Source organism: Sturnus vulgaris, chromosome 3 (assembly GCF_052056855.1).
Source record: "Sturnus vulgaris isolate bStuVul1 chromosome 3, bStuVul1.hap1, whole genome shotgun sequence".
In the NCBI taxonomy this organism is placed as follows: Eukaryota; Metazoa; Chordata; class Aves; order Passeriformes; family Sturnidae; genus Sturnus; species Sturnus vulgaris.
The window spans coordinates 51,260,861-51,287,176 of NC_142245.1; the positions used below are offsets into that span (position 1 = coordinate 51,260,861).

The 26,316-nt window shown below is 39.5% G+C and overlaps 1 protein-coding gene across 1 annotated transcript; it reads left to right on the forward strand.

Annotated features, from left to right (window-relative positions):
• LOC106854893 (uncharacterized) lies at window positions 1-25,362 on the forward strand. Its single transcript, XM_014879085.2, has 14 exons — window positions 1-594; window positions 3,674-3,793; window positions 4,754-4,873; window positions 5,934-6,053; window positions 10,394-10,516; window positions 11,548-11,630; window positions 12,814-12,939; window positions 13,757-13,802; window positions 14,955-15,088; window positions 19,382-19,510; window positions 21,071-21,185; window positions 22,047-22,181; window positions 23,392-23,517; window positions 24,386-25,362. Exons 1-14 carry the CDS (start codon window positions 369-371, stop codon window positions 24,505-24,507), a joined length of 1,725 nt encoding a protein of 574 aa, XP_014734571.1. The 5' UTR covers window positions 1-368; the 3' UTR covers window positions 24,508-25,362.
• The last annotated feature ends 954 nt before the right edge of the window (window positions 25,363-26,316 follow it).

Genomic DNA, 26,316 nt, shown 5'->3' on the forward strand with positions numbered 1-26,316 from the left:
AGAGTTTTTCTAGCCTCACTCAGGCTTTAGTGGACGCTCCATGACTTAAACTCCATCTTCTCTCCATGAAATGTTTAGGTCAGTATCTTATTTTTCTTGAAGAGAAAGGAAGATATGTCTCCAGTGCACTCATTTTAAATAATAATTTATGAACTCTAAGAGATCTGCAGAAACCAGCCTTGTGAAATGTAGCTTTTTGGACTCAGAAGTCTGTCTGCCTTACAGCATCTGCACATGGTGTGGTCTTAATATCTGTAAAACAGAACAGTGAGGAGGCAAGCTAGTGCAAAAAGCAGACAAATTGAGAAGAAACTTTTGTTTCCATCTCCTTCTTTTTCTTCTTGCTTTGTGCTGCTGTTGGAATAAGAATGGGTCAGCTATGTGGACGATGCATGCAGCTCCTGCGGGACTTCATAGGCTTTGTTCAGAGGATGTCCTCTGACTTGGTGCAAGGCATCAAGGAATGCTTAACTCTGATAAGCAAATGCTCCTGCTTAAAACAAAACAGCTCTAAAAACAGACAACTGTACAAGCCCATCCTACAGCCTCATGAAAGAGTGACAGCACAGGAGTTTCTACAGCATATTGAAACAGGTAAGAGGACTTGTCTTTTTTTAAAAGACTGTGAAAGAGCAAGGGAGTTAATTTTGTGGGTTGAAAGGAGATTGCTAGCTGATCTCCTCTGGCATGGCATTGAGCACCTTGGTGATGATGAGGAGAGACTACAGAGCTACAGAGCATTTTCTTTGTGTACAGGACACCAAGGGCTCAAGTGGTGCAACAGTTTGATCTAGGTAGAAATGGTCAATCACTTTCTTGCTCTGCCACCACTGTTAATATATAACCATGTAAATGTGTTTTGTAAAAGTGAGTCCTAGAAATTACTTTTTTGAAGTCAGTCAAAAGGAACTGACAAAATTGAACACGGGCTTTGCTAAGACAGGATGCTACATGAGTGCTGAGCTGTGAGTGGGCAGATGACAGTGTGATGTACACAGTTATGCACCTCTGTGTTGGCTGAACACTTATGCTGGAAATGTCTGGGCTATACACGGGAAAGATCAAAGACACCCTGGGACAACAATGATTGAGGTCTCAGGATTCCAAGCAACTGCGCTTTTGTGCAAATGTTTTTGACATAGGCTTAATCGTAATCATGGGAGTCTGCTTGAATCAAAATAGATCCATAACTCTTCATCTATCTCCTTTGCTTTACATGTTATCTGCCTAATTTCCCCTGTTTTTCTGTTTGGGATGTCCTCTTTGTCTTGTCCTAGGATACAATATCAATAGGAAAACTTGTTTTTTTATTTCACTTCTGCAGTCATTTTGGATGAGTGTATTTTGTTGGTTGTCCAGTGTAAAAAGAGTCCTTATCTCAAGGGATTATTGCTTGTTTGGTTTTGCTTTATCTCATAACTAATTTGGTATGTTTAGCAGCTTTGTGTTTAGCAGCTTTGGGTTAAAACTACTACACAAAATTGCCTAGTCTCCTACTTCTGTTTGTATGAAGGGTGTGGAACTACTATTTCTTTACTTGCCTTTTTGGGAACATGAAACAATCTCGTGAGGGGAGACATTTTTCCTTGGTGTGACATGATTAATGCCGTTTGAAATGATCTGTCATGGAACAGCCTTTGGAATAATTGCTGTGACTCTGGTTGTTGGGATCATGTGTGAATTAGCCTCAGCTGGTATTCGCTGGTGTCATTATCCAGTGAATGTGGTGGGTCCTGTGCTGCCGATAAGATTCACTGATTGTTGCACCTTTAGCACTGGTTTAAATCCTAATGTTCATATCCAGAATAGGGACAAATCTTCCAGATTGTTATACAGTGGAGATCTTCCAGGCTGAACTTTTTTTCCGAAGGCTAGCATGCTCCTGACTCCATAGGATACTGTCTTGGCAGTATCCCTGCACAGCTGATGGATGAGATGTAATGAAGGGGAGGCCAGAATGGCCCCTTGTAGCAGCCACTGGTGCTCCCTGAAAAGACTAAATGGGTGTTTTCTTGAGAGATCCTTTCTTCCCTGAGATTAGTCTTCAAAAGTCTGGTCTGTCTTGGATCCATGGGAGTTGGGAAACAGCAGCAGGAAGCCTAGAGCTTCTCTGACAGCAGTACACAGACGACAATGAGGGTTTTCAGGGAGGTCCCACTGTCCACAACAGGACGCATACACTGCCCAGGAAGCAGAACCAAGGTTAATTCTCTGAGTGGCCAAATCTTACTGCCTAGACAAATGGAGGTAGGGAAGCCTCCCAAAGAGAAACAAGACACATCCCTCTTTAACACTCACCTGTGTATTCTCTTACAAGAGGGAACAAGCCTATCCTCAGTTTTGAACAAAATATAATAAGTAGAAAGACAGTGTTTGGACAATTTGGGTACAAGGAAAGACTTCATCGTTGATCATCATACTCATCTATTAGCCAGGGCAGCAAATTTGGATATTTTAAGCAAGTGAAGATTTTGAGTGGCTTCAGCTTTATCACTCTCCCAAACAAAACCACAGATATCTGAAAGAATCAGATAGATTCAGTTTCAGACAGTTAAAGGAACAGAATTAAACCACATGAAGAGATTTTTGTTTTTTTCTCTTAAACCTTGCACACACAAAGTCCTTCCCTTTGTGTGTATTACTAATATTTTTAAAATCGATCTTTATATGAAGCAATTCTGTGAAGCTCACTTACCTAAGCCTGAGGATAGGAGTTTGCTAGTCTTGACATGTCAGCAGCTTCTAGTGGCTTGAGATATTGGCTGTGTTTTGCACTGAGGCATGAAAGCTCATGCCCCTCACATCCCTCACATTTCTTTGTCCCATGGGAGGTGAAGTAACTAGATATTTTTCATAGAGATATTTCAATCATTAATGCACAGATTTAATCTATGGCCTGAAAATATATCTTATAATTGTGTGCTCCACCAGTTGATCAGTCATACATTACATTTTTAACTCTGTTCATTGGTTCAACATTCCTTTCATTTCCCTCTCTGCTGCTCTGTTCCACATATTCTATTATACAGTGACTTACAGAAGTCATACATGACTGCTATTGCTTGATGACTGTTGTTGAACATCTGGTTTATTCATGAGGGACCTATCATACTCAAGAACAGGTAGACTCATGCTAGAAATTTAACCCTGAGGTAAGCCCGTTTGCAGTCCATGCTGCTATTCCTTTAAATCCTGTCTTTCAATTCCCAGTGCAATAAACACAGTGAACTTCAGATGTGGTAAATTAGAAATATATACTCCTTCTATACTTAGAAATATATATAGAAATACAAAATATATTAGAAATATATACTCTTACTTAACTAAGAGCACCATGTTCAGTATTTTAACAAAGATTTGGAAAAATATAAAGATTTTTGTGGAGAACAAGAACACTTGCATTTTTTTTAGATGGCATAAAAGTGTCTAAGGGTTATAACTTGTCTTGTTTCCAGTCACTAGCTTTGTGAGCTTTACAAGAGGCATTGCCAAAGACAGATTATTCCCAGTTCATCTATTGCTTCTGCTCATGGAAACATGATGAAAAGATAGATGGGCTTTATGGAGTTGTTGCAGTATAAATATCCTTATGTGTTTGTAAATTTTAATTTATTTTTGTAAACTAATCCTTTTCAGATGTAATTGAGCCTGTACTGTCATTTTACATCTTTAGATTTTGAAATGTCTCCACTTGGAAAGGACCCTCTGGAAGCCTTGAGGACCCTGTCCTTTTCAGAAAACCCAGGTTTACAGCAGTCGGCTGCCCTCTATTACTTGCATATGAGTCAGCACAGTAAGTTATCTCAGAAAGCATTACAAAATTTTCATGAAAACTTAAATAAAAATATTATTTCAAACTGTGAAACTCCTTTTGATTCATTAAGCAAGTTTTTGGTTTTGTTTTTGTTTTTTTTTTTTTTTTGCTTTCATACTATGTTGTTTGCCAAGGAAGATGAAAAGCTGTCACCACACAGAGTCAGTTCTGGGTTTTGCTATAAGGAGATATCTCTTATGATTATAAAAGATAGTTATTAATGAAATTGTTATACTTCTGTTATACTTCTGGAACTTAGCAGAACCCAAAGTATTTAGAGTTAGTGTATGCTGAAGCTCCTGAAAGTAACACAGTCAAAATATGGTGAAAGGAAATCAACATAGTGACCAGTTAATGTTTTATATTGTATAAAAAAGAGGTCAAAGCTCCAGAAGCCAGTGAAAATTTGTGAAGGAAATATTCTTCCTTCTTCCAACTATTCTGTAGCAGCACTTGGCTTTTGAGGTAGTTTGTTAATGGTTAGGAGTCAGACTAGATATCCCAAATAAAATACCAGCAAGAGTTTGGATTCTACAAAAAGGTAAAAATACTAGCAATAAGCAGCTTGCAATTTATTTGTCTATTTGTTTATTTTGATTTTACTTCAAAGAGAATCTTCTGTGACTTGGATGCTTTATCTCATGGGTTTTTTACTGGATAAAAAGTGCAGGTAACCACAACGCAAGGACCTGCCGTGAGGCAGAATGACTTGTTTGGTAGCAAGGCACACTGCTTCCCTTCCCATGATGTTTTTGAAGTACTTGATTATTCAAAACCTCTTCAGGAAACTTGCCCTGTTTGCTAGTAGCAGTGGAATTTTAACGAAGGTGAATACCACTCAGCCTGTCTATAGGAGCACCTGAGACTTAAGTCCATCAAGGGAAAAATGTGACTGTGGTGAACAATGGGACTCATGAATATTTCCTCTCATTCTTGCAGTGAACATCCCCCTACCTGTGGAGCATCTGGAACCCTTCTATGCTTTACTAAGTTCTGCTGACCTGGAGGTGCAGCAGATGTCTTCATTGTCCCTTGTCAACTTCTTGCTGGAAGGAAATAGTGAGTTATTATGACACATCTCTCTTCAGGTGAAGAAGTATCTCTTCAGCCAGACTCGGACAGAAGGAGGGCACTTCTACACAAATCTAGATTCCTTTTTTTGTGTTCCTCATAGGACAAGTATGAAACTGATTCTGACTGTAAAATACATAGCTTCTGGTGTCACCAAGACACATCAGATCCCTCCAGCTATATAATGTGGCAAGAATTCTTGGATCTGTATGCAAAGGCTGATAAATTATTCCCACACCAGTGTGGGAATTCTATTCTCATTCTTGGATCTACAAATATTTTTCCTTTCAAACAACAGATACAGCTCATAGAAAAACACTCTTTGTACAAGACAGTGTTCATTTTCTGGTTATTTATGAACTGGACTGTAGTCTTAAATTGCTTGCAGAGAAAAAAAAAAGTTTAAATGCTTAGTGTAATTCACTTGCTTCTGAAACTAAAGGGGAAAATAGATTTGAGATAGAATCTGGGAGATGCAGAAGAAAAACTTCCCAATAAAGTTTATGTTGATAGACAGGGCATGAACATGCCACACCTCATCAATGGAGTCCTTGTTGCATCTACTACTGCAGTCCTGGGCACCTGGGCCATAACAAGTATTCCATCCTGCAGTCCCGTAATAGCAGAAAACAGGCCTTTTTCTTTGGTTCCTTTTTTAAGGATTTTGCTGCAAATAATATGATGTCACTTTTTACAAATAAAAAGTAATATTTAAAGGGTAAGAAAAAGAAGACGAAAGGGTGGGGGTATTGCTTGTAAATTGTGAACCTATTGGGAAGCTGCAGTTGCTCTTGCCAACATTAACCTGATTTGGGACCTTCTGGCCTAAAACCTCCAAACATCTATTGCACTCTTTCATGCATCTGAAAGGTAATTAAGCAAACCCAACTAGGGACTGTGAGTGGCTTTCAGGCTGTTTCCATCTTAGGTCTATTTTGTATAATCACAATTTAGCTCTCCAAAGCAGTCAATGGATGATGTATTCTTTCCACAAAATCACTAATCGTTTACTTTTTTATTTGTCCATTTTTTCTTGAATTTTGAATAGTTGACAAAGAATTAGTTATCCAAATGGGTTTACTTGAGCCAATTCTGGATCTGCTTGAGTCAGAGGATCCCACCGTCCAGTGTAATTCCTGTGCCTGCATCATGACTTTGGCTGTTTCAGGTGAGTGTTCTCTTTGTCTTTATCCTCTGCTGTGAATTCACTTAACTCTTCCATCATATTTTAAGATGAAACAACCTATTTGCATTTAGCTTAAGAGTCATAGGACACAGCAAGTTTTGTTATTCCCACATCATGAATTCAACCTCCTGACGTTCCAGTTATTTTTCACAGTGTTTCTAACCTTTGTGCTCTTATGATTACAAATCTTTTGCTGATTTTCATCCTAAATGTATTCATGACCAGCTTATCATAATTAATGTCTACATTGGCTTTTGCTTCAGGAGTTCTGTCTCTCTAATGTCTATGCTGATGAGGTTCCTTCATTTTACTAGACTGAGAAAGCCAAGGTCTTTTAAGACTCCTCTTGTAAGTGAGACTCTCCATTCATCTTCAGAGTCCTTCCAGGTGTAAATGATATGTTCCAGGAATGGAGCGTAGCATTTGCATGTGCTGTATCATGGTACCACAGGCTTCAGGCATTGTTACAGTGCCAAGATATAGATAAATGCTGCAGGAATTCCATTTTGGATTCAGCTCTTCTGAAAGAAGAAATGTGCAGTATTTCTTTCAGCTGGGGTCTCACCTATGCCTTTTATTGTGGAACGTAGGAAAATTTCTTTTCCTAGGGAAGATTTGTGGTACATCTCATGTGAACACTTGCAGGTTTGGTGGTTGTGCCATGGTGATGTTGTCATCTTAGAGCTGACTTAATCACTTTGTTTGCTCCTCCTTTGCTGCTATTTCCAGCAGAGACCAAGTAATCAAGGCTCTACCACATTCCAAGTGCACATCCCTGCATTTTGTACAAATTTCATTCTGTTTCCATTGCTTCAGTCTTCTAACTTGTCTGTTATTTGTAAAATATTCTGGTCATCCACTGCATTGACATTTCTATATTCACATATTTGGTTTAATTCTCTGGTTCAAAGCAAGTACAGACTAGCCCTCATGCAATTCCACTTGTAGCCTCTTCCCAGGTGGTCATTCCCATTCAGCAAAACTTGCTCCTAGTTTGTTTCAGTCAGTTTGTTATCCATCATGTACTACTTGTATTTGTCACCAACTTCTGCTTAACAATGCGTATTTCATATAATGATATTAATATTTTCCTGGTATCCAGACAGGTAAATTCAGCCACAGTTACCAAAAGGTTATAGTGTTAGTCTGTCTTACTCTACCTTGTGCAAACTCATAGTTCTCCAGTACAAATTGTGTACAAGTCCATAGAAAAGCCATGAGTAACATTTATTTTCCTGCAGCATTTATTCTGCCAGCTTTCTTCTCCAGCAGGGGAAGTTGTCGTCTGATGTCCCAGAAGGCTGAGGGAAGCATGATGAAAGTGTTAATTTCTCATTTAAGTATTTATGTGGCAAAGGAGGAGTGGATAAGCAGGATCCAACCACATGAAAGTCCTTATTTGCATTTTATCCCACCTTTTGGTTTTATTTTCAAGTTTTTAAACACTTCCCTTAGGAGCTTATTTTTAAGCATTGTATATCATTGTCAGGTTAAGCATTCTACATACTATATTACTTTGTGTGGAATGCAAATTGCCTCATTTAAATGTCTTAATTAGGCATGGCATTACTAAACTTTTAGGTAATTGGCACTAGAAGGATTTTCTTTGTGTAGGTTCAGTGAAGTTAATCCCTTGATGATTTACAGAGCAGTGTCCCTTCACCTGTTTTAAACAGTCCATGGAGAAAGTGATTTGTTTGGGCACCTAAGGATGTAACTTAGTCCTGAAGACACTCTTGCCCTTCTAGATGTCCAACGTGGAATATAGAGAATGCTCAGCTACTCCAGATCCAGGCTACCTTCATTCCCTGTAGTCTTCTAATGCCTTTTCTCCCTCCCTGTAAGTGCCAATGTCCTTCTGAGCACAAGTACTCCAAATTAAGCACTCAAGGAGCTTTCAAAGCTGAACACAGCAGTAGGCAGTCCTGCATAGGCTGAGTTGCTGCCTAGAATTTGATCAGTGTTGAAGATCTCTGTCCTAGTTTAACTAGGATTTAAATGGGCTGGATACATTTATTTGTTTTTCATACTATATTTAGGTACCACAGCAATGAGACTAAAGCAAGAGGCAATTCTCCAGGGTTTATTTTAATTTTAACTCTCAGACTCTAATATTTTTAAGTGTCTGTTTGAGAAAAGTATGCTGTTCAGTCAGTCATATCCTTCAAGAAGGCCATTTATGCAAAAAATATAAATATGGAAGCACAACCAAATGAGGAAGATCCTTAGATGGCTTTAAGGTGACAAAAATTCTGCATCTAAGAATGGTCTTAATTCTGTTGCAACAAGCATGCAAGACTATGTACAGAATGAAATTGTTTAGCAGTGTTACTGCAGGTCATGTGTAAACTGGGTTGTCTCCCTGCTGCAATAGGGAGCTGAAAGTAAGAAGAGCAAACAAACCCATTCAGATGAAAAATATTTGAAGGTTAGTTTGTTCCAACACCAGCATTTGTCCACGTAGCAAACGGACACATGCATAGTTGCAATTATCTGCAGCTTTTCAATCAGTGAGTGAAAGTAATCAGTTCTGGGATAAGAACTTAGAGTAGTTCAGAACAGAAGTAAATGTTCACATCTTCAGGGTTTAGGGGGGCCTGAGCATCTGCTTTAAGCTAAGACAAGGAGGATGCACTGAGTGTAAAGCACATTCAGAGCTGTTCTGATGGGAATTTTTAAGCACACAAATGTCAGAGAGTGGAAAGAGAATTTATAAATTAATGAGTTATTCAAACACAGGTTGAGTAGATGTTGTTGATTTCCCCATTTTAGAGAAGCATCTCAAACACGTCTTTCTTCTAAAAGCATTCCAAGGGGCATCACTGGTGAGACTGAATTTTTTAAGATAAATGTGGTCCAGGAGAAAAACATGATCTAGCCTGCCACATCTCTTACAGAGATGGCAATACAGTTACACATCTTGATGAGATAGATTTCCCCATCCAGTCTGTCGTTGTAAACTGGCAAAACAAATGTTCAGGCACTATATCTGATAGAAGAAAGAATTTACCTAATTTTTGTCCAAATGTTTGTAATCCCTTTTCTCAAATGTAAGGTTCTTTTTCACATTCACGAACATTCATGAAGTGTATTGCATACAAGAATAAGGGAAGCAGCTACATCTAAATTCTTTCTTAATCTTTTTACCTCTCTTTTTTATTCAGCTGAGTAGTTTGCATCACACCAGTTGGAGCTATACAAAAGACTTTCTGCTTCTACTGAGGGAAACAAAAGAATGGTATATAGGCAGATTAGATTAGAGAAAGGGCTTGTCTATGAAAGGGACCAGAATAATAGCTTCCCACATGGAAAAGCTGTTTTTAAATAGATTACTCTTCCCAGAACAATTATTTTTCTCAATTTTTTTCCAGAATAAAAGTTATTTACTTTAGTATATACTTGTAGGAAGAGAGAAAACTACTTGCCCTAGAATATTAAACTGATACTATGTGAACTATACTTGAATAAATATACTGGCTAATCTGTGTATGTCAATTTCCCACTATATAGGCTCTAGGTATAAAATTTTGTTCTCATAATTCTCTAAGTTAGTTAGCACTTGAAGAACTAATCTCATCCAAATACCTTTTCTTTTTTTCTCTGTCTGCTTCATGTTTCTCTCAGCAAACTTCCACAGACTGGCCATCATTTAAACTGTGTATAAATATTGTCAATTTTTCAGAATTATGTATTATAGTTTTTCATTTTTTCATCAGTTTTTCATCCAACAGACTTAAGGAATTCTGCAGATCTTTTTTGAGTTCTCCTTGTACTCCAAGTTGTTGAATACAGCTGTACAATTTAATACATTGCCATGCAAAGAATCACGACAACTTCAGAGAAGCACCATCTTTTCAAATTCCAATGTTTAAATCATCTTTAGAAACCTTTGAACTGTTTGTAGCTATCAAGTGAGTAACACAGGGACATTCCAAGAGACAAATTGCCCTAGTAAATTAATTAAGCCTTACCTACAGTTGATGATGTAGTTTTTGGTTATCACTGTGAATAGGTTGATCAGAAATACCGAGAGTATGAAGCAAGTACGGCACTTTGTTAGCCTGTTTAAAGCGTCTTAAGGATATTTTAATTATCCTAGTCACAAACCAAAAGCATTGAACCAGCTGTGATTTATGGCTAATCCAGAAGTCATGAGTTGGTTTCCTTCCTGTTAAGCTCTCAGAATTTTTAACAGTTTCCTTTGAGCATGCAGAGAAATCAGAAAAGGGAACACCAAAGTCCTGCTAGTTAGTCCTGCTTGTGGTTCACAGTAACATGGCAGTAAATATTTCTTTCTTTTTTTCTCTGATTCTTTTCTCCAGAGTCCAACCGAGAAGCTATTGGTGCTGCTAGAGGAATTACACCCCTACTGTCTCTTGCCAAGTCCTATGATCCCAGAGTCCAACAAAATGCAGTTGGTGCTATTCTGAACCTCACACAGTCAGGTACTTTCAGACTAATGGTTTACCTAAATTGCCAAAAGAAAACTCACTGATAGAAAAATAATCCGAAAGGTTAAGGCAAGAATAAAAGCATATCTGAGCCACAAGTGATTTCCTCTGCATACAGCATTTGTATTAGTACCACAGGTTAATGATTTAAGTTGAGCTGATACAGGCCCATTTTTGCCTAGTAGCAAAACAGAAAAGCTTGATTTCCAGATCCAAGGGGCTAGTGTATGAATATTTAAACAATCAGTCAAAGAAATAGAAAAAAAAGATAGCCATTTGTTAAAGAAATAATTTGGCCTAAAAAGTTAGCAGGACATTTGGTGTACTTTAAAGCAAGCTCAAGAGTTTATCCAACACAGTTGAGCTTTAGCTCCTAAAGCTTTTTGCTGGTTCTGACTAACTCAGTGCTGGAATATGCAAAGTATAACTATCATGGGTCACTCATTAAAGGCTCCTGAAATATCTGCCAACAGCTTTATCAAGAACAGTACTTGATCCTCTGCAATTATACGTAGACTACCATAATTAACTCTGAACCAAACAAGCATTAAATCTCAACCACCAAGATGATACCATTATTCCACAGAGCTAAACAATAAAGTCATGAGTAACATCTCTGAACTTTGCGTTGTGGAAGAAAACAGTTGGCAAGAACTTATACAGTTGGCTATTACATTTCTGGTATTATTCTGAGTATTTTAAATAATTTGTTTTTAAAACACATAGTAAAGATCTTACCTGAGGCTTTTCCGCTTCTCCACCAATTCAGATTCTCAGAGCAGTTTTTAGCATAAAACCATCAAAAGCTTAATCAGACAGCCTGCTAGTCTTTTTCCTAAAATACCTACATACTTCTGCACAATCTCTAAATTATATACTCTCTAATCACACTGACTGGCATACATTTGGACAACATCAGCACTCTTTAGAATCCAAGAACTGTGCACATCCCTTTTGAATGGTGCCTCCAGATGAGAGGGAGGGAAGGAGGAAGACACTTTTACTTTTTTTTTTTTTAATGGCAGAGAAAATCCAACAAGTCCTATGCAAGGAAGGAGCCCTACCAGTTCTTGCCTTGTTGCTGGAATCTCCTGACTCAGAAGTCCAGGTATGACTAAAATAGGTCAGATTTTAAAACAGTAACATCGTGACTGTAAGGAGAGCACAAACCACAGTATGAAGACATGAAAACGGGTAGAGGAGGAAAGGTTTCTCTAGTGAAGTGGAGAAAAATGGGGAGCATCTTGGTGAAACACAGCTCAGTCAGACACTGTATATTAAAAGACTCAATTTGTCTCACTCCACAGGAGAAAGTTTATGATGCAAAATTTTTTCTGCCAGCACACATTAATGCATGCACAGGGTTGTTATGTGCTGCCTTCTTGTGTCTTTCAGATCATCAGACAAGGTGCAGATAGGTCTCTTCTATGGGTTTTGGTTTTTTTTTTTATTCTAACTTTGATCTTCCACTCTAAGCAATGTTACTAAGTATTCTGAGAAGATATAACTTGCAAAGATCTTTTTCTTGTTGTTATAAGTATCTGTAAAACATCCTATTTTATGCCTATCACAGACACCTCTTTGTGATTCTGCACACTCAGCAGAGAGCTCGTCTTAGTGAAAAAGTATGCTGATAAATAAATTATGAATCGGAATTGTAAGCCTTACACTGCTAGTTTGTTCATTCAGTTCTTTGAGTAGTACAGAATTGTTTGCTCCATCAGTTTAATTATCTCTACTCAGATTTTTTTTTTTAATATCTGAAGGGATGGATCCTCTGGAATTGCTTTCTGCAAACTGATTCAGTATTTTTAGATTTCTCTGAGATTCATCTTAAAATTTCCATCTCTGTAGCTCAACCTGTTTCTTCTAATTATACCTCCCTAGTAATAGATACTTTTATATGTGCAATCCTCCCTAGCGTTAATGGTTAGATCCTTTGGAAATAATCTCTTGGCATGCTAGGGCAATAGCTACATCCAGCTTGAGTAAATCAATGTAAACATATCATACAGTAGATGCAGATGACCTGACTTAGATGCCAGCAGCAATGTCATTGCAGCAGCAGAGCACATTCCCGAACAGTCAAGGTCCTAATGAGAGTACAACACGCCCTAGGATTGCTGTAGCAGCTATAGCACGTTGTGTCAACCCCATAAACACCCTTAAGGTGAAAAAGCATTTTATTTTCATTGGTTTTAAATCTGAGCATTTCTCCAATTTATTTGTATTCTCTTCAATGTGTCACCACTCTGACCTCTCTCTCTACAATTTTTCTTGGTTCTTTGCAGTATTACAGCTGTGCTGCCCTGAGCAACCTGGCAGCCAATGTTCAGCACCACAAAGCCTTGTTGAGACCCAGTGACAGATTCCTTCTGCGGACACTGATTTCTCTCCTATCCTCTTCTGTGGACAAGGTAAAGCTGTAGCTTTCCCTTTGTGCAAAGACTTAGCATCCGAGTAGAACTATAAACTTGGGCTTCCAGTTTCAGCCTCACATCATTCTGTTCACCTACTGTGCAGGTACCTATGCAGCATCTTTCCCATGAGAAAATACACCTATAGCAGAAAATACATGGATTCTACAAGGTCAATATATGAAGAAAGCAAAGGGAAATTATTGAAGTTGTTCTACAGCCCTGGACACTTCCTTTAGACTAGAATAGCCTGTATGCTATTAACTTGAAACATCATGTGAGAAGTGCCCTGTCCAGGCTCTGTCTTTGATCATTGTGTCTGTGACACAAGTTGTCTGACACATCTGTTATGCTACTTTTTTTTTTTCTTTTTGGTATCCGGAATTTTTGCTGTATGGCTTCAAGGAATAATATCTTGAAAATTTTGCTTTGTTGGAAGCAACATCAAAGAAACTTCAAGAAACCACAGTTCATGGTGGAATTGAAATTCTGCGTAGAAGGGAGGTGATAAAAAGGCAAAGCAAATGGGATCCTTTCTTCCCCTTCATTTTCCTATAACTTATCAGACATAAAATAAAGCCAACATCTGAACCCGATTCTGCATCAACAATAGGATGACTGATACTAGGAGAATGAAAAAAAATTCAGCAAAACTTTGAAAAAAGTGCCAAAATTTATTCTTGAAGATAATGTAATAGCTTGCTAGTGTTGTCATGTTTATTTTGTGTGCAATAGGCAAGAATATGCATTACTGAAACTGGTCTTTTTCCTCCTCTCTCTCATTTTTAATTTTTTTTTTCCTCTTTGGCACAAGCAGGTTTCAAGCCAGGCATGTGTTTGCCTAAGAAATTTGGCTACCAGTGGTAAGCAATGTCTTGGAGATAGAAATAGTGTGGTTTCTTTTTCTCTCACTGCCTTTCAGAGTGAGCTCAGTGGGCTGGGAACCTTTCCTATTAAAAGCAAAGAGACATTTTCTACATTTTAACTGGATGTTAAGGGAAGAGGAAGGTGCAGCGCATATCCTAACTTAATCTGTCTTAGAGCTTCCAGGTAGTAAGGGGAGTATCTGGAGAAAGTGAGAAAGGCAGCAGGGGTGTTCTTATACACAGAGCTTTAGAGAGTTGCTAAGCTTTCCTCCTTTCCGTGATTCCTAAGCATTAAATCCAATTAGGACGGAATGTCTCCTGAAATTGCTTATTGAGTGGGGACCTGTCTTCTCCAAGGCATGATTCTGTCTATCATTTAATGTAATTTTCTCCCATGCATTTGTCATCCTCTTAAAAAATCCCTGTCCTATTAAGTGTCCAAGATTCATTTCTATGATGTATTCAGGAGATAGTGGCAGAGGACTGGAACACTGAATGCTAAAGTCCCAGACTCCAGGGTAGAGTTATTCATCTAGAAAATGTGGAGGTGCTTAATTTTCAAGCAGTCACAATTATAGAGGAGCTGAGAGTGAAGGAAGTGCTGTGCTGCTCCTTGACGTGTTTGAAACACCCGGTCTGCTTGACCTTTTAGATGTGCCTCTCTATGTGCTGGCTGCTCTGGCATTGCCTTTTAGTGTGCTTACTGAGATTGCAGGAGCAAGTGGGGTATAAAACTCAGTGGGATGGCTGGGCTGTCTCCTGGCTAACCATAACTCTCTGAGATAGGTGATGCCTGGGAGATCTTTCTGTTTGTGCAGCAGAAGCTGCTACCTTCTTACCTGTCCCTATGCCAGTGATGGACTGAGAAAATTCCCCTCACTGGTTTTTTTTTTTGAGGTTCAGACACAGACTGAGGGTGCCCAAACCTACATTCTTTTCTCAACCTTGTATTTATCCCTCAGCAAAAGGAGGCAGAACAAATGGGGGTTTATTTTTATAGCTGAACATCTGGCACTGCCCCATCCCATGGAAATAGGGAGGTCCCCTCTAATTTGATCACTGAGGCAACAGTCAGTCATTAAGTCAGAGCCTGAATTACTCCCTGCAGTGCTCTGAACCCCCCTGACCTCCTTTGTTTTCCCACACCAGCAGACATCCAGGCCGAGATGGTTGCTGAGAATGCCCTGCCCAAGCTGTGCTCTCTCCTGGCCTCTGGCAGCGAGGACGTGCGTCGCGCCTCCATTGCTCTGCTCTGGATACTCTCCCAGCACCCACCTAACCAGGTATGGGAGGACATTCCCAAAAACCAGAGGGGAAAGAGTAGTTCTGGCCACCACCTGGGGTAACAATCCTTTATGGCAAAACTGCCTATGAAATGTATTTTGAGAATGACCAAGAGACTCTGGAAGACTTCCCAACCCTTCTCTCTTATACCTAAAATAACAAGGCTTTGTTTACTGCATCTGCACAGTAACTAACTACCTGAGGAGCCATTTGTTGTGCTAAGTGGGATCCAAAGGAAAGGCCAGTGAGAGAGTAGAGGGGGAGATGGGTGTCGGAGTCAGGTATGTGGATACTGCCTTGCACTCCCTGCAACTCCCTCTAGTCCCCTCAGTCCCCAGACCATAGGTGTCCAAATGGGTGTACAGGGTGGGGGGAGAACATACACAGCACCATGAGAGACTGCCACCATGAGGGCAACCAAGGAAGTTATTTCTTGGCTATAGAGCTTCCCCACACACTGAAAAGCAGAGAAACTAATTTAGAGCACACATTTAAAGTGCATAAGTGTAGAACAAAGGGCAAATACACATTACTTACCTACATGGACAGCTTTGTTCAAAAGTGCATTTGTAAAATATTAATATATTTTGAATTAGGATCAAAATGAAAAGGGGGACTAACAGAATTTGAAATTCTGTTCATCTTTAGTTAATGTAGCAGCACTTTCACTAGGACTGTGTATCCTCGTGTCCTAAGTTATAGAATGATTCTGTTCGTTCATGGTAAACACCACCATTAATAGTGCAACACTAGAAAATATGTGAAGAAGTCTGACTACAATTAAATTATGGCAAATACTGACAGATTACTCTTGTTTTTACATAGACTTTTCTTTACAGTAATGAAAGACATCCTTAAGAACATAGATGTGAAAGGTTTTTGGTAAGTGTTTTAAGCTAACAATAGCATTTGAAGGTAATCAGAGGTTGGATATATAGAGGAAAAATATGTGGGAAGCTTTCCTGCCACATTGCTTCAAGCAGTAGTGACAGGGTCTGAATAGCTTCAGGTGGCCTTAGGTGCCTGAAATACACTCAGCCTGATTGGAAATTCACTCTGGGTTTGGAAAGCTTGGCATGTTACAGTTCAGTTGTCTGTAAGCAAACCAAAATTGCACCTCCCCTACCTCTGGGACGTGATGGAGAAAATGGGTGAGCTCAATGCCTGGGAAGCAGCAGCTAGAGCAGAGCTATTCAAGGCACAGTGGCTGCATGAGCACCGAACATCCTCATTGCTTGTCAAACTGCCTTATACAATCAAATCACAATTTGCACTCACCAGCTTACAGTTGAAATGCATTAAGTTAGTTGAAGGCCATTTACACAGTAAATATGTTATTCAGTATGAGACATTATGCTGAAACATGGTCCTCACTCAGTTTTGCTTTTCTTGTCTCCAAACACTGTTTACATCTTTGGTTCTCCCAGCAAAGACTACCCACAGATCCTTTTCTCCCTGGTCCTAGAACTTGTCTTTACCAGTGTTTCAAACCCCTGGCCACAAAGAGACATGGTCAGCATCAGCGGGAATGAAGACACTGGGAACTCAGCCTTGGTACAATGGTGAAACAGTCCATCCTTCATGAGGGAAAAAGGGTCAGCAGTAAGAGGCTGCAAAGCAAAGCATCTCACTTTATTTTCCAGTGAGAAGTATCTACATCTCTAAATTTGTTTTAGTGAGCAAACACGGCTGTCCCTGACTACTGAATGATCCTGCTTTGTGCGAGTGAGCCCTGGGCACTCTGAGAAGAGGCTGACCTCTTCGTATTCATATCCTGCCTCCCCATCTCCATGCCTTTTCTGGCCTGTTTTTCAAGTCTTTTCAATGTTTCTTTCTGTAACTCAGGCTGAATTCTCCGTGACTGAAAAAGGGACTTCTCCATGGGAACAACTGTTGGAAAACAAACCACTGAACAAAGCTAACCTTTACAAACAAGTCAAGTGATGCTTGAATTATTACAAATACTACCCAGGATACAATGGCAGAATCCGTCTGCCCTTTTGTTACCACGAAGCCAACCCCCAGGAATGCTTCACAGGAGCTCCTTGCCCTGCTTCAGCCCCCTTTTGCAATCTCCTGGTCAGCCTGTTGACAGGGATTCCCAGCAAGGGCTGGAAAACTTCCCTCTTGCAGAGGGAATTGTACTCAGTTTTCCCAAGGAGAGCCCAACCCTGAAACACTAAAGAATCAGGCTTTCTGAGAAAAGAGTCTTTTAAGTCAAAATCCTTTGAGCAAAAGACCTGGAAGTCAGGGTCTGTCTATTCCAGATGGTTCCACTGACTCTTCACTCCACGTACAAAGTAATTTTGCCTTACCATCTTGCTAACTGGTAAATGGCATAATATTTACCTTGTCAAGAAATCCCTGTGTAAGAAGTAAGTGTGTAAGCACACTTGCTGCTGGAATGCTTTTCCTTGCCTTTATTTTTTTTAATATTCTAGCCTTGGAAGAAGTTAGATCAATATCCATCTGAATCACTCAATCTATTTTTACTCACAGTTTTCTCGTGATTCTCTTGCACTATGCAGGACTGAGCCAGAAAACAAAATCTGGATTTCAGCCATATTCCAGCCAAAAAAAGAAGTTCAGCAAAATTCAAGTACTGTCACTTGCTAATGTAGGTCCTAAATAAACAAAAGATCTTGGCAGGGAACTCATTATATATTAGAAAGTTCCTTTATAATCCATAGAAAATTTCCTCCTCTCAGGCTGTAGCAAATCAAAAACGGGTATCGTGGTTGATGTGATTACATAGAAAAGAGGACATTCAGCCCAAAAGCACAGAAAACAGTCACAAGTGGTAATTTAATTGGATTTTCTAAAACTGTATTATTTCTTCCTGTAAAGAGAAGGAACAATAAGACTAAGGAAAATTTACTGTCATGTCTGCATAAAGAATTCTTTAAATGCCCTGTGTTTAGGCACAGAGCTGCCCTTTACACTTATTTTTGTATTTTAATTTAGGATTGCTGGTTGTGGCAGTGCTTAAAATGAGCTAAGTGAAGATGCCAGCTGGTATTAAAAGAAAGTAAGATACACTTTTGCAATTTAACCTAAGCAAAAGAAAGATTAAAGTTAAACTAACTTTTAAAGACATCTGCCTCTCAACACTGCTTTAATGATCCTGATATTTCACAGGTTTCAGAATTATGTGATTTTCTGCAGCCGTGTATAGGACCAATGATTTGTTTTATATTGAACTCCCTTGCTAATGCGTCTTGGTTTCCAAGCAGTACAAATAATATAGTTCATTCTAAACAAACAGAAGAACTGCATTAAAAACTCTCGAATTCCTAAGGGAAGGAGACTGAAAGAAAAAACACTCCCAAGAGGAAATCTTTTGCTTTTAACTGTAGACCTAACACAAACTGTGTTGAAGTCACGTTTCTCTTACACACAGCAGTGTCCCCTTAATCCATATTGTTAACTACCTGTGCAGTAATCCAGACTCAGCTCTGATACGCCAGGACAAGAATAATGGCTTCAAACTCAAAGTAGGTTTAGATTTGATATTAGGAAAAAAATTTCTTACTGTGAGGGTAGTGAGGCACTGAAACATGTTGTCCAGAGAATTTGTGGATGCCCCATCCCTGGAAGTGTTTAAGGCCAGGTTGGATGGGGCTCTGAGCAACCTGGCCTAGAGGAAAGTGTTCCTGCCCATGGCAGGGGATTTGGAACTAGATGATATTTGAGGTCCCTTCCAACCCAGGCCATTCTGTGGTTCAATTAATGTTAATGGTAATTGGAAGAAGACTACATTCAGAGAGAGATACTCAGCAAAGTACCTCTAAAATATCACCAGACAGCAGAGAAATATGTCTAGGGAAGATGTTGCTCAGGACATGTTTACTAAGGATGTGCCTGATCATAAACGGATCTAAATATACAACCCATTATTGTAGCCAGGTAAATTTCTGAGGTACTCAAGGACACACTGCTGCTGCTACTTCACCATGTACTTCTGCCTTTCACACTGACACTGACCACCTCTCCTTCCAGTCAGGATCGCATCCTTCCTCTGACTAGCAGTGACCCTGGTGAGGTATTTGATGGAAACAACAATAAACTGCACGACCTTGAAGACTCCAGCCTTCCATAGCAAGTGCTCAAAACTCAGTGCCAGTCAGGCCACACTTGAGAGAAGCAGCACTGGACCCAGCCACATCCTTGGTTTAAATAAGCAAACCAATGCTCTTCTTGCAGATCTAAGTGGGATTTCTCCTTAACTCACTGCAAAGTCATGTTGTGTTGTCCATATGGGATGTAACTGAGATACTGGTTGCTCTTCTCAGGACACTCTGGCATGTGCTGAGCTACTGCAGAGCCTGGGGACATTACTGGCAGCACATAAAACAGACTCTGTGATTGTTGGACATACTGCTTGCATCATCAAAAACCTGAGCCTTTCCAAAAACAGACAGGTAGGTACCTAGTGTTTGTCACTGAACTACACCCTGTGAGGCTGCCATTGTGTTTATTTCAAATCAGCATTAAAAAAATTTAATTCTGTGGGCAATTAAACATATGCCAGTTTGCTACATACTTTACGCAAAATTGCATGTATGACTAAAAGGACCATAATGAAAGGTAGTTTTATTTGTATTTTCCCAATACAATACAAAAAAGCAATTAAAATAAGAAATATCTCATTTTTGCTATGAGTGATGTGGTTACCTAATATGACTGCATCATAGGTAGAAAAAGTTCTTCTAGCAAGGACACTTCATACTGATTAAAGGAATAATTCAGGAAAATCTTAGGTCTGTTATGAACTGAATCTTTATTTCCTGTCTCTCATGCTTTAGCTGTCATTTGTTGTGAAATAGAACCCCAGCTATTCATGTATATTTTGCCTCTTTGGCAAGATACTGGCTGTGCCAAAATGCTATAAAGATCTTTCTTGTGACTTTGCTTTCAAAATCCATATGTACAGATGCACTTCCTTTCTCCTTGCCTTGACCAAACAGTACTACCAGTAGCAATCAATACTGAGGGAAAAAAACCCACCAAATCGTCATTTCTGCTTTGTCTCACTTCCTAGTGCAGACTTTTCAAGACTCAGTTCTTTTTTTTCCCCTCTTTGTTCATGATCCAATTACTACTAGTTCCAGAGATTTAAACCAGCAGAGGGAAAAGTATGGTTTTTTTTACTAAGATAAGAATTATATAAATTTCTAATACCTGTGACATCAAGTTTTGCAGGTAAGTAGATTACCTTAAACTCAAGACCCACAGTAGGAATAAAAATGGACCATCCATTCAAAGTTTGAAAAATATTATCTTTTCTTGAATGACTTAAATTCTGTGACTTTATCCTGTTATCAGCTGGGAGCTGTTTCACCTTCATAAAGCTTTATAATACAGAGAGTATCAAGTACTCACTGCCTTAGTGAATACACAGGCATGAGTGAGAGTGCCAGGTTTCCAGGGTTAGTTCTAAGGAACACTCCCTAAAACACGTAAAAGTCCTTGGCACGAGAGGAAAAAGACAGTACTGTTTTTATGCCAGCAAGACAGAGTGTGGGAGCTTGAAAAGCAGCAGTCTCAAATCCACCTTGAACCTCTAAGCAGCAAGTTAAAAAACTGCAGCATAAAATGAGTATCAGAAAAAGATACTCCCTTTTGTTGACAGACACCTGTGCTCACTTATGAGCAGTTTCCATTGTTAGGGCCTCCCAGAGAGCTGATGACTTCACTAGCAACTAGTTACCTCCAGCTGACTCATTCAGAACTCATTTCTTGGTCTCATTTTTTGCTTTTAATCAAGGTCAGTGCAAGCTAAGTCTCCTATATGTTTTCAACTCAGTCTATAAAAACTCAGTAGAGATGATCTCTGAACAATCCAAGGTGTTTTCACTTGATTGTGGTTCTTGTAGATCTGGGAGAAGACATTTCCATTATTGATGGTTTAGCCCTCAGTACTGTAGAGTATTTCTGAAGCCCCCAGGCACCACTAAACATGAATGTCTCTCATGTGGCAGAGAATCACTGAGAGCTGCTGTGTCGAAGGTCTCCTCCGAACCATGCTTTTGACCGACACTCAGGAAGACTCCCTTCGTTACGTGACATCCTGCCTTGCTGAGCTAGCAAAGCAAGGTATGGCAGTGACTCTCCATGAATGGCTGAATCAGAGAAGTGCCCATGTCCTCTATTAATTCTAATAGAAAATGGAGCACAGCTGGACATGCAGCCCATCTTTCCTTTTAAATTCGTTGTTTAGTTGTAAGTTTCAAGAACAAAATCTATTTCACTGGCGGGTTGCATGGGCTCCATTTTCTATGCTTTTGTTCAACTGCTGAAAATTCTTTACTCTAAATTTTTTGTGCTGAACTTTATTGCTGTACACAGGCTGTCTACTTCTATTTGTAACATTTCCCAGTTTCTCAGGCTGAAATAATTCTATGATTGCAGAAAACTGATATAAAAAAAGAGACTAAAATACGAAGTAGGTCTTTATCTTGAAAGTTTTTGCACATGGATTTTATCAGATACCAAATTGGCACTTGTGAAAGGTACAGCACTCTTTATAGCAGAAATGATGAGTGTAAATTTTCCCAACATGTCCCAGCATTGGATATTGTCAAACAAGTCATCTCTGTAATGGTCATGCAGCTGGCAACACGTCACATTTAATTTTGCAAGTAAAGCACAGTAGTTGCTGGACAGACTGACCCCAATAGGCCAAGAGTGGATCTGGCATACAAAGTGATTAATTTTTGCAGAACAAAAAGCCAACAAAATATAAACCAAATCCATGGCCTTACCTTACTGAGAGCATAGCCTCAGAACATAACTTTTTTTACAACCTAAACATACTTATTAGCCAAGTTCAGCACTTATTTTGCTTCTCCAGTCACCTGAAGGATTCACTATTTCAGCAGTTTCTGGGAGACTTCTCATTTCTTTGACACTGGAGTTCCTATTTAGAGAATACTCTCTTACATTTCTGCCTTCCAGAAGGAGCCATGTTACACATGGTCCAGTGGATGGATGAACCTTTGACAAAGCACTTGGTGAGACTGGCTGGCCAACTGGAATATCCGGAGCCATCCTTTCATGCTGCCTCCATCATCCAGCACATGATTGGTCACGGTAACCCACACAGGATTAACTTTGAAAGAGACTTATGGCTGTCTGGAGTGAAATTAGCCTTTTCCCAAGGGACTGTCAGGCACTGAAGAACCTTAAATATTCCTCTATCACCACCCCCCCCCCCCCCCCCAATTTGGTCTCTAAAAACTTTTTAGAGTACAAGTGCCTAGAGTCACCCTTGAAATGAAACAGTCCTCGAGTGCATGAGAAAGTCCAGGGATGAAATGGACCACAGATAAAGGTCCGATTCACATGTTTGTCACCTTCTTCAAGAACTGCTATTCTGCAGGGCTGGTCCATAGCCAATTCTGAGGACCTTGCAAACAACTTCAGTAGGAAGGTAGGAGACCATTAAGATACTCCTCACCATGGGAGAGATGAGAACAGACAAGAGTCACTTCAGACAAAGTTACATCTTTCTGTTTGACCTTCTTTCTCAGTATGTAACATGCCATGGAATCCCCCACAGAGAGCAGAGTTTGTGTTGCAAAATTTTAGATTAACTCTGCTCCCTGACCAGCAAGAGAAAAACTCTTACTGAGCCAAACCCTGCTGATATAATTCTAGACTAAATTAGCAGGAGCAGTGAAGTAAAATGGCTTTTAAGAATGTAGCCAAAATTTTTAAAGTTTCAATGAGAGAGAATAAAAGACCATTATTTTTACCTGTAGAAAACAAACAGCTTTATACTTAATATACTTGTCCCATGAAGCCGAGAGCCTTTAAGACTTGCAAGAAAAAGGTGTTCAGATGATACTTGCCACATTCTAGAAAGGTATGGTTAGATTTTAAGCATTAAACATAAGAAAATCTGGAATCTGTAGTGAGTCCCCAGTAAGGGAAAATGCAAATCTGTTCCATTTCTAGCATTGCGATTTCCAACAGAGCAGACTCTCAGGCAGTGAACAGAATCCAACAGCATAATCATCTCATGGACAGCTTCACCTCCCAGGCCAACTGGTCTGTGAACCAGCAGGCCTCTTGCACAGGGATCAGATTCCCAGCACAGCAGTCCACTCATCCTTTTATTTACCTGAAGTATCAGCAGTAGTATCAGAAGCTGTAGTACAGGGAAGTCCCTTGCCAGTCTTTGCAGTAATGTTGGTTTTAGCTGAAGGTGGATGAGTCATTATTGATCTTATAAATGTTGTTTACAAAAGTTTTCAAAGTGTTTAAAGGCTCATATCCAGTGGTTCTCCCATTTATGCAGAAAAAATGATGATTTTGTGGAAGCATCACATTGGAGAGATTCAAGCCTACATCAAGAATTTTCTTACCCACCAAGAGGTCCGTTTTCAGCAGCTGGGCATCTCCACATTCTGCAGGCTACGAGCAGGTATGTCCCTCCTGCCAAGGCTGCCCACACCCATCAGCAGCAAACAGGCACTGCTTAGTAACGGAGATCACAGAATCATTAGGGTTGGAAAAGACCTCTAAGATCATCAAGTCCAACCATTGACAGTGCAAACTTCTCTGGGGACTAGCTCTGCTCACTTAAGAAAACAGAATAATCTCAAGGGTAGCTGTTACCTCACCTGTTCAAAACAGCTCTTTAAGAGTATGTCCTGATAAAGGCAGGAGGATTTTGTTTACTTGCTTTAAAATTAAAAGCTTTCTGAACAGCAGGGAAGCAGGACTTCAGGAACAGATGCTTTTATCCTATATAAGAATTTCTGGGCACTAGATGAAACCTAAAAGTTTTACAAATATGATTTTATTTTGATAAAGAAAGCAAATGGGAAGTTGCACGATTAACTGATATTAAAGATGGGAAGTCTCACATTTTCATACTTAAAAGTCCATTCCTTAATATCTTTTCTAGGTTTGGCTAGTCTTCTTGTCTTTGGATAAAAGTTGAGTACTTCTGAGAGTTATAATGTGGTAATAACTGTATATAGCACATATCTTTACATATGTAGAGCCAGAGCCAAAATCCTGCTATATCTATATAGGCAGCTGCTGCATAAGGCTCAATTTGGCATCTGAGATTTATAAATCTGTATCAGGAGAATTTAGCAGCATTCTGGAACGGTTGTAGGGATGAAAACTGAATTTGTATCTGCTTGTGTGATATTTTTCTGTCTTACCTGTAATAAGAACCACCAACCAACTGTATCTAACCTGAAAAAGTAAGTTTTCTATGCATCTGCCTTAGAACATAGGGAAAAACAGCAGGTTGCCTAACATCTGTTATTCCTCTTCAGATCTAGACTTTTCACTAGCATTCAGAGAAAGCCAAATGGCCAAACTCCTTGAGCAAGTCCGTCAACAAACAGAAGAAACTCAAGAGCTCCTTCGGGTAGCTATGTGCCATGAAGACAGTTAATATTTAAGCCAAATGGCTTATGAAAACTTACCAGATCCAAGGGCCTGAACTTTCAGAGGAAACAACTCTTCCATTGGTTCCTGTAATTTTCCTGCTACTTGCAGTTTCGTCATACAAGGGAGATGTCCTGATAACAAGAATTGGAGCAGGTCAAAACACAATTCCTTGAACTCTTTGGCTGGCTGCTTAACTGTGCTTGAGGACATGGCTACTTGTTGAAAAATACCCACTATGCTTGGTTAACCTTCCATGGTTTGTTTTTGGTTTCCTCACCCCCCCTTCAGAAAAACCAGCACTGCATTAATGAGGCATGCAACAGGCTGAGTGCACTCATGAGGCATCTCTCAAGTATGCAGGGGACTCTGCATTCATCTTTATTCTGTTTCTGTTCCATGTCCTGTATTTCAGAGCGCACTCCAAGGACTTTGGAAAATAATTGAATGAACCCATACTATAAAGGTAGAAAACTACGAACAGGTTACTATAGAAAGTAACTGCCAAGGGACAATTCAGAAAGTGCAAGAATCTGTAAGAAACAAGAATGGGTGAAGCCTTACAGCTGATCCTTGTCCACACTATAGGCACTACTCTCCAGCAGAAGAGCAAAGGCACATTAAGGCAAGGAAATGTTGCACAGAGCAAGTACAGAACACAGCAGGAACCATCAATGATTTTGGTGCGATATATTTACGTATGGAACTGTGTTCTGCAAATGTTAAATTATTTCCAAAGCTACTTGCAACAAGGGAAGAGTGAAAATATTTGACAAAATTAGGAATTTTTGTTATATTTTGATATTGATACCTCATTTTAAATGGAGTTAAAGAGCAATAAAAAGGTAGTCATGTGTTTAAATTGAACTCATCTTCTTCTGTATCTTCTTCCCATGGGTGGGCAGATGCTCAGTCATCTCCAGGAAAGCTCAGTTCCATCATGTGTAATGGTTACTTGGGAAGACACACACTGTAACTTCAAACATCCCCCCTTTCCTCTTCCTTCCCCCAGCTTTATATGCCCAGCATGACAATGTAAGGTGTGGAATGTCCCTATGGTCAGCTGGGGTCACCTGTCCCAGCTGTCCCCTCCCAGCTTCTTATGCAACCCCGGGCAGGTGGGATGGTGTGAGAGGCAGACTCTGTGCAAGTGCTGCTGAGCAGTAACTAAAACATCCCTGTGTTACCAGCCTAGTGTTCAGCACAAACCCAAACACAACCCCCTTCAAGCCACTGTGAGGAAAATTAACTCTACCCCAGCCAAAAGCAGCACACTGTCTTTTGAGTTGCTTCTGACTGTCTCATAACTCTTATGTGCATGTAGAGCTTTAGAGCTGATACTGGTTACAAACGTGGAATAAGAGTGAGATTAAAAAAATAGTTTAAAAAAATTATTCTGTCAGTTAAAAGCTCAACACTCCATTTTATTGTGGCTCAAATATCTGAGATTAATTTTGGTGCTTGGGGGAGGCATTTTTGATAATGACTTATTTTAATATCAGCAGGTTCTTTCCAATGGTACTGTTGGGGAAAAAAACAAAACAAAACTACCCCCCAAAAAAACCCAAACAAACATGTAAAAACAACCAAAACCACACTCAATGCAGTAAAAAAGCCTATTAAAGTGCAGGGTAGACAGAAACTTTGGATAAAGCAATATGGCATTTTCAATATTCATGTGTGACAGGGATCTTGTTTTGAAACAGTGCAATATTAAGTAATGATATCAGAATGTGCCCTGTATCTGTATTCTTAGGTATTTAATCTCAATCATTTCAAGGTCTTAGCGAATAACAAAGGATTCTTCATCAGGAAT

What these genes read in the sequence shown, in the direction of transcription:
- LOC106854893 (XM_014879085.2), top strand. Translation starts at nt 369, where the DNA reads ATGGGTCAGCTATGTGGACGATGCATGCAGCTCCTGCGGGACTTCATA. An exon ending in CTTCTTGCTGGAAGGAAATA is followed by an intron (nt 4,874 to 5,933) that starts GTGAGTTATTAT and finishes AATTTTGAATAG; the next exon opens with TTGACAAAGAATTAGTTATC. An exon ending in AAGAAATTTGGCTACCAGTG is followed by an intron (nt 13,803 to 14,954) that starts GTAAGCAATGTC and finishes TTCCCACACCAG; the next exon opens with CAGACATCCAGGCCGAGATG.